The sequence below is a fragment of the Mya arenaria genome, chromosome 8 (genome assembly GCF_026914265.1).
Source record: "Mya arenaria isolate MELC-2E11 chromosome 8, ASM2691426v1".
NCBI lineage: Eukaryota > Metazoa > Mollusca > Bivalvia > Myida > Myidae > Mya > Mya arenaria.
In genome coordinates, this window is record NC_069129.1 from 7,484,403 (window position 1) to 7,493,501 (window position 9,099).

The 9,099-nt window shown below is 33.7% G+C and overlaps 1 protein-coding gene across 1 annotated transcript; it reads left to right on the forward strand.

Moving 5' to 3' along the window:
* The first annotated feature begins 475 nt into the window (after positions 1 to 475).
* Positions 476 to 9,018, forward strand: LOC128242474 (EF-hand domain-containing family member B-like). The gene is made up of 10 exons (XM_052959630.1): positions 476 to 767; positions 1,586 to 1,651; positions 1,940 to 2,270; positions 2,564 to 2,758; positions 3,485 to 3,614; positions 3,760 to 3,982; positions 4,360 to 4,543; positions 5,134 to 5,337; positions 5,903 to 6,084; positions 6,787 to 9,018. The coding sequence occupies exons 1-10, from the start codon at positions 681 to 683 to the stop codon at positions 6,964 to 6,966; spliced, it is 1,782 nt and encodes a 593-aa protein (XP_052815590.1). The 5' UTR covers positions 476 to 680; the 3' UTR covers positions 6,967 to 9,018.
* The last annotated feature ends 81 nt before the right edge of the window (positions 9,019 to 9,099 follow it).

Here is a 9,099-nt window from a genome sequence, read left to right on the forward strand (position 1 = left end):
AGACTACATGTAGTTGATGTTATCATTGTAAACAGTGCGCTAATGTATCTCACTTTTTGTTATTGTATTATGGGGTATACTTAGAAACGTTTTTGTAAATACTTTTTTCCAAAATATACCCTATTAAAATCTACAATGTCTTTGCTTGTATTTCCAGGTACCAGTTCTTGTATCTTATTCCGGCGACCATGGGTCTGTGTCCCACCCACACCTAGTGCACTTTTCCTGTCAAATACACTAAAAGGTCTGGAAACAAATATCAATCTAAGCGAACGCCAGTCGAACTGGAAACTTGAGAAAAAGAGTGCTCTAACCGGAAAATCCATTTTAAAAAAGACTATTGGACATTGCTTGAAAATTTACAGAAGTAAAATAGAATCGACTTTGCCACAATGCATTTTCTTTCGTTTCGTATTTCGTTGAGTTCAATTATAAAAACCAGTCTTTAACCGGAAGTGAAGTTTAACCTCTGACCTGTTGTTTCTAGGGAAGTGTCAACAGTAATCCTGTACAGGAAAGTGTGTGAAATCGGGATAACTTTCCCGTTTTAGCAGCCCTTTCTTGTTGATTTATATGTTGTTGTACAGTATTTCAATAGCATATACTATAAAGCAATCTGAGGGGAGTTTTTTTAATAATTTTATTGCAAACTAAGACAAAACATATAAAATTGTCACACCATGACTACTGCAATGAAACTGCCAGATATATCCCAGCAGACGATTTATTCAGGGAAATACAAAGACTGGAGTCCTGACCTGCGACCGGTATGCGTTAAATTTGATATTGTTTTTGTATTGAATGCCATGCTTCTTGTTGCTGATGATCTCCTTGTACTCTGACATTAATTTGCTGTTATCGTGAGACAATCACAGTGCTAAATCTCTTTTCATGCTTTCGTGTTCATTATAAAAAAGGATCACTACCAGATTAGTGGTCTCCAGAAGTGATAAATCATGATGTCATGTAATAGCGAGAGTTGCCTCACCAACATGCTGGCAGATGTTGGCTGAAAATATTTTGGCACTTTTAATGAGCAAAATAAAGATAGGCATACTAATGTTTCATTTTACAGTTCAAAAATAGGAGTGGGTGAAACTGAAACCAATATTTACCTACATAATCAATATTTAAAATGGAGATCCTGAAAAATTATCATTTATTTTTCCTTCTATGTGTAATTTTAAAGAAATGCGACACAAAGTACTTGGTAACTGTTTCAGTCTCCCTAAAATTGCCAGAGAAGTAATAAAACATATTTTTGACACATCATTGCTTCGAAACATGGCACTTTCGGTATTTAACTTTTTTTTTAAATAGCTTTATTGTTTCGAAAAACATATACATGTATATGATACATGTAAATCAGACTCACAAAACATTTATCTGGTGTGGCCTTATTTATAAGTAAGTCAGTTTCCTTAAGCCGTAAAGCGAAATATTTCAACTTAAGTTTCTTTCTTTTAGAAAAAAAGATTCAAATTTATAGGCACATTTAACACATTTTTATAAAACAAATGAAAAATGTCGAAGATGAGCTCTTATGTTAAAAAAATATATTATGTGAAACTGTTTTCCATTTCAGGCTGGAAAATTGACAGCTACTGGGGACAAGGTGGTGACATGTTTGAAACCTCCATCAGATGGCAGGGTGAGAATGGGCAACTTAAATTTATATGTTAAATAATTTCCTTCCAAGTAAATAATTTTAATTAGAATACATGTATTATGAAGGAAAGTTTGTCGTAAATTTTCCATTTTAATTTGGTTTTCAATTCTAGTTTGTAAACTCAGAGCCTTGAGTACATGAGTGTATTAAATATAAAGCAATATTGTTATTTATTTAGCATCAAAAGTAACTCAAGTCAATAGTTAGCACTGTATGGTAATGAAATTTGGATTTAAAAAAAATAAATTAATCTGTTATTTCTTCCTCCAGCCTCCAAGCCCTGAGGTGATCCGCAAGTTCAGAGCCACAGTCCGCCCTGATGCTGGAGAAATGAGAGTGTTTTACGGGAGAGCAAAAGACCCCCATCGTGTCTGGGCAACAGAAATGAACCATGGGATCAGTACTCAGCCCTCTTTCTTCGCTAAAGAGCTGGTCAATCCAAGACCAAAGTCATTGTTCCAACAGAGAATGTTGGATCGTAAGGAGGGTCACTATGCGAGCCACATCACAGCCCCACTCGGCAGGTCACATAATCAGGCAACTGGGCTGCCACCGGGGTTGAACAAATATGAGTTTACCTTTGGGATTCCCACTGAACTTGGTAATGATAAGTGTTTGCGAACAATATATTAAATTTGACAACCATTTAACTTTTAAGTTATGATCTTACATATCTTAAAACTGCTATTTACAAAAAGATGCTTTCATAAAATTGTATAAAGAAATGAAATTAACGCTAAGGATCTGAAGCAATTTTCCTACATGAAAATTCCTTTGAATATCACAAAGAATATATATAATAATCTGCTTCAATTTCTTTTCTTTCACTGAATATACTTATAAATATAAATTTCGAAACCTTAATAAAGATACACAATCAAACATTCGTAACAGACACCGGAGCTGGTGGTCTCATTAACCCGAACAAGACATACGAGAGAGTTGAAGAGGAGAGTGCTGTCGGCCATGAGCTGTACAGACAGACGCATCTCAACTTCAATGTGGGTGAACAGCTGCACCGGGCATACACCTCACCTAACTTTAAGAACACCAACAAGTTTGGTATCCCTACACCCCATGACAATACAGGTACTTCAGATTATTACCGATTAAGTAACATAAGCTAAGTTGGTGCTAAGAAATAAAAAGTTAGTAGCCAATTTTTAAAATTGAATGCAAAACCTTATGCCATTTTCATATTATATACTGAAATTTTTTTCTCTTAGGCTTAGGTGTAATTAACAGCAAATGATAATAGTACCATACATGGCAAGTTCCAAAAACAACAACAGTTATTCAGAAGTGTAAAAACATTAAAGAATGTTTTCTGCTGTTAATTGTCTATATCTTCTTTCACAAATGAAATGACATTATAATATCTGTCACGATCATCGGAACTGAAAGTTACAAGTACGCAGTTGTATAGCCTGTCATGTCAACTTTCAAGGTACTATTTACTTGCCGCTAAATTATCATGGACACTATTTGATAATCACTTTTAACCAGTGATAAAATTGATTGCACAGTGGTTAGCACACTAACTCATCACCATGACATTCCGTGTCAGATTCCCAGCCTTGGTGCATCCAAGATTGACAAGTGGGTTTCCTCTGGGTACTCTGATTTCCATCACATCACAAGACCATACTCCGGAGTAGAATCATCCTTACAAGAGTGATTAATATATATATATATATATATATATATATATATATATATATATAATATTATAAAAAAAAATTCACAACTGTTAAATAAAAGTAAAAAGCTTAATCCAGTAGTAAAACTATTTAAGGACTTCCCCCAATATTACAGGGAAGCATCTAAAAAAGACGCTGAAGTGGCTTCATGAAGCTGAGCAGGAACGAGCCACCAAGATTGTGTCCAAACGCGTTGATGAGTTCCGTGAGAGGAGCCAGGAGCAGCTAGGACAGGTCCACGACCCGTGAGTTGCATTTGAGAGTAACTCCCTGATCCAAATTTCTTTAAAATTCTAATGCATAACAAGCTTAAGTTTTTTATTTCATTTAACCAACTTATTTTCTTATAAACCATAAAATTGAAACTAAGTTTGTTTTGGTTTCTTTTAGAATCAAGGACACACTGCGAGTCCCGCCAGACCACACATTTGGCATTCTCCTGAAGCCAGACGAGTATGGGGCGGGAGACTTGCTGCATATGCGAGGGCCCGGACAGTACCTCCGGGGTAATGACAGGCAGAGGGGCGTGATTTCGGCAATCAGACAGCACCTGAAAAAAGCCAACTATCACAACTTCCAGGACCTCAGCTCAGCATTTAGACATTATGATAAGGTTTGTTTTCGAATGCTAATTGTGATAAAGCTTTAAAAAAGTGTCATCAATCCTTTTGTAATTACTATGGGCTTAACAGTTATACACTTATTCTGAAATCAAGGTTTAATAAAACCAGACATTAAGTATTGTTTAATGTTGAATGTAAATTTCATAATTCTTGAATAATTGCATTTTGATACAATGTGTAAGCTATATATATCCTAGTAGGTTTATGAAACATATATTCCAATGGGTTTAAAACATCATTACTAATAATTTATCAAATTTAAGTTGATTGCAAGGGTTTCCAGATACTGAGAACAAATGTGATTATCGGTAATTAAACGTCTTAAAGTTTGCCCAAAAGTAACAAAACAATCTCAATTTGATTTCAGGACGGTAAGGGCAAAATCGACATGGATGATCTTCGCGAGGCGTGCATCCAGTTCCACCTTCCCGTGGAGCCTGAACTTCTCTGTCAACTCATGGACTACTGTGACCTGGACAGGGACGGGAAAATCAACTATCTAGAGTTTGCGAACTTCCTCAACTGGAAGGATAAGATGCCGACTGGACTAGGTAATTGTCATGAATAAAACCCGCTAGTTATAGACTAGTATTTAGGGCATTTTCACCAAGAATCCTGGGAGCAGTTTTGTACTTAGTAGATTGGCAACAGCACAGTAATGCTGTTTAAAATCTCCCTCGGATACAAGTTTGCTCCTAGCATTCTAGATGAATTTAGTGTCCCCTGGGGCTGTATTCACTAAGCAACTTAAATTGAATTTATATTTAAGATTATAAATTAAGTGTTTTGATTGGCCTGTATATTGAGCTGACCAACAGGCTTAATGGAATCGCTGAGGCATGTCAAAAGATACGGAATAAATCAATATTGAATACTAGCCCAGATGATAAGTATTGACTAAAGTCAAATAAAAATTAAAAATTGATTTCTTAAAAAAACACAGAGGTAGAAATCAAAATATTGTTTCAGTTGCATTAACAATCCAATGTACAGAGAGGCCCTTAACTATATTTTTAAGAATTGTTGAGTAATGACCATTTTTCAACTGAAACCTTAGAGACTAGCTTATTGTCCTTTCCTCTGTGGCACTCTTTTTAAGTATAATATAAATAATCTGCAATAGATATTTCCAACAATTCAGACCAGCAGACGTCACCAAAAACGCCGGAGGTTCCTGTCGAGAAGCCGATTATTAAGGATGAAGACCTGGTGGTACGTACACCTCAGAGCGCTGAGACCACGCCTCGTCGACTTCAGAAACAAATCGACCATGCAATCGGGGACCACAGGACAAGTGCCAGTATGATCAATGCAGTAGTTGGACCTACTGGGTTCTCCACAAAAGGTAAGTTACTAAGAAATCTTGTAGTCTGTGTTCTAATGTGAAGGTTAAGTGGGGTGCGCCAAGCCGGTAAAGTCAATCAAAAATTAAAAAACCGACGCTTAAACCAATGGGTCACATGGGCTTTTACAGTAAATAAAACCTCCTTTTCTAAATTTACACCTCAATTCCAGAATAACTTATTATAAAGGCAATTAAAATATACATGTATGTTTATATAGCAAGCCAACTTAAAACGATTACTGACAAACTACTTTTTTTTCTAAGGAAACATCAACATGCACTTTGTTGTAGACAGATTAAATCTGTGTTCAATTTTTTACTTAACAATAATCAAATTAAAACATGTTAGTAAAAGAATTCTTAGAATACATGTTCAAACACTTGTTGTAGATTTATAGTTTTTTTTAATTTTATTTTTTTATTAGAAAAAAATAATCAAATTATTAATTAACAATAATAATTATTGTACTTTGATTCAGTAAAGTTTGGGTATAGGACTTCTTTTATCTAATACTGTATAAATTTCAAAATGCAAAGCTATGAAGCAACTTCTATTTTTCCCCAGACTACAGAAAGTATGGTGTCCCTACCATCCGTACTGACCTGCCCGCCCCTCGTATTCGCCGAGTGGATGACCGCAAGAACTATGGTGATGAGTCTGATGCGTTTGGACTTGTGAATCCCTCACTGTTCAGTCAGCGTGGAGTGTATGAGAAAGACTTCCTTCTGCCACGGTCAAGAGAAGAGGTATTGCTTTGTTGTGTTTCAGTTTCGGGTTAAAAATCATCCAAAAACCATAATTGGAAATAAATGGAGAGTCTTTTTAATCAATTATCGATTTCATATGATAATCAAAACTTGCTTTTTTGAGTACTACCATTTGTCATAAAAGTTGAAGAAAATTACTACCTTTGTTACAGTTACAATTGTGCAAAAATCATAACCGTGTTTACATTTATTAAGAAAGGCTATTTTGATCTATCTTATTACAGCTCCAGGGATGTGATTTGTCCGCGGATTCGCGGAATTCCGCGGATCCAATGGCCCCAGGGACCCCCCCCCCCCCCAAATAAAAATATAAAAAAAAATATTTATTTTTTTAGCTGATTTACAAAGTTACTAGAGTGCTTTTGGTTGTTAGAGTTGATATCCCAGTTTGTTTCAAATTTAAAGTCAGAAGAACCCTCGAAAGAGCTTATAAAAAGCCAGTTTTTTCTTCTACGGCAGTGTGCTTTTGACCCCAAAAGTGCCCCACGGACCCATGGCGGAAATGGTTTCAGCCCTCCAGTTGCCAGGTCAATCACATCCCTGAGCTCTTGTTTGTTAACATTCTGACTAATAGCAAAATAGTTACTGTAGCAGTTTAGCTAACATACAAACCATAACACAAACATTTGAATGTTGACAAATTCTGCCACAATTATAAATATTTATCGTTCTTCATTTCAGATCCGTGAGATTTTCACCAGTTGCGGCATACAGATGACTGGAGAAACCTTCTTGAATTTTTATGATACTGCCGCTCAAAGACACCCGAAAGGTTTCGTCAGCGTAGAATCTTTCCGAAGTGTTATGGACGAGTTGCAAGCAACAAGAGTGAGGTCCGGTCAGCACCCACTAGCGGTGTGATATATTAAGTGACATTTCACCTTAGAATAGAGTTAACATATCAACCATTAATTTTCAATCCATTGTTTACTGAAATTTTTGAAACTGAAATGGATTTCCAATTTTAAAAAAATGATGAATATTTCTATTCATAAAGTATTTATAATATAAAAACTGTTAATAAAATGAGACTTTTTGTTATATATTAAAAACATTTTTGTTACTGGTTTTCTTGACTAGTTTACACTGGTCCACTTGTTGAGAACTTTGATTATGTTAACAATGTGATAAATGACATAATTGTTCATTTTAAAGGTAAAATACTATATTATGTGCGCATATATTTTAAATAGAAAAAGTTCATCTAAATCATTGCCACAAATCCTGTTAGGAGTACTGCAAAGCATACATATGTGGGCAGTATCTTTGTAACTTCTAGAGAGGTGAAGAATTAAAAATTAACAACGATTATGTTAATAATGTTGTTAACTAACCGGTAAACAAAGTTCTGAACAGTCGGCCTTCTCAGTCTGTAGCGTGATAATACTACACAGATTAAATGTGTATAAGTTTTGATGATGCATATGTATGTATCAACTATACCTGTGATAGAGTAATTTAGAGCATTAGAAATGAGTAATCAAAATGCATTGTCACTAAAATAGTTTTCAAATTCACATTGTTTATGTATACATGTACTGTTGTGGTTGTTTTAAGCATTAATCTGTGATAATTCAGAAAATGACAGCATTTTACCATTCATTTAACATGATGCACTATGAATATTTTTTATAATTCATAAGCTCATACAAGTTTTATTCTCTCAATAAAAGTATTATAAGATGTTTGTTTTATGCAAATGATACACAAAAGTTTAATTATGTATTATGTATACCGTAAAAAGCATTAAATGACCCTTGTGTCAGAAAACTGTCTTAATATGACAAAATGATTTTATTCAGTTTACCCAAATGTGATATTGTATCGAATCAGCATTAATATTTTTACGCTACTTTTCATACACATTGTGTAATTGTGGTATTTATGAATTTATAAAATATACTATGATTGATTAGTTGTGCTTTAAAATGATTTTACTGCCTATTGTTCATTACTTATAAAATGGATGTGTTTCCTTTCAGTAACGCTTCTTAAGCTGAGCACATGTATATACATGTGTTAAGTTGCTTCATTTCTGAGTATGTGTTTGTTTTGAATCTTACAATTGTTACTGTTTACATAACTTGTAAATATTGAAAATGTGTTAACTATAAACAGCTATTGTTAAAATATTATACAAATGGCGTTTTTTGCTGAAGCATATTTGACAGTGACTTATTTTAAGCGTCCTTGTGTTCTTCAGAGTGACCATATCTTTTATTGTGTTTTTAAGTACATGATCATTATAATTATACATATGTATATGTTATTCACTGGATATGATAATTTCTATAAACATTATTTACCGATACATAAGAAATTAATATCAGATTTTTTTTTATATATTTAGAGGTTTCTTATACTTGTATTATACTAGTAACTTAATAATTCAGAAATTTAGATGGTATGAACAATCTGTAGTTGTTTATTTGTTAAAAAAATGTTATATTTTCTGAGTATTTAATTTGGCAATATTAGCAGGAATACTGAAACACTTTAATTAATTAATCATTAATTACAAAAGTCATATGAGTAAGAATTACTTGTATTGATATGGAATGCACTGTTTTAGAATGTCTTAAATTTACATTAACTGAGCTGTAATGGAATAAATCATTTTGCAGTCATAATGTTGTTCAATAACACCAAAATGGCAGAATTTTTTTAACATGGAGGTTAATATAAATTAACATAAAAAAAACAACCATGCTGTGGATATACAAATACTTCCAAGTGGAATTGTAATTAATTTAATTTAAATGGAGCCATTCAAATTCACATAGTTGTGGGTCTCATAGCTTCAGTTATTTTTTATGAAAGTTGTTGTGATTGTTTTATGAATACATGTACCTTAACTATCACTATGTTAACTATGGCAGATCTTTAAATAAACAAATAAAAAGTTGGTACAGATGCTGTTGTTATTACCAACCTTTAAGTTAGCTTGTAGGCAGTTATTCTCCTCAGAATATGATTAATAGTATTGCCTGTGTT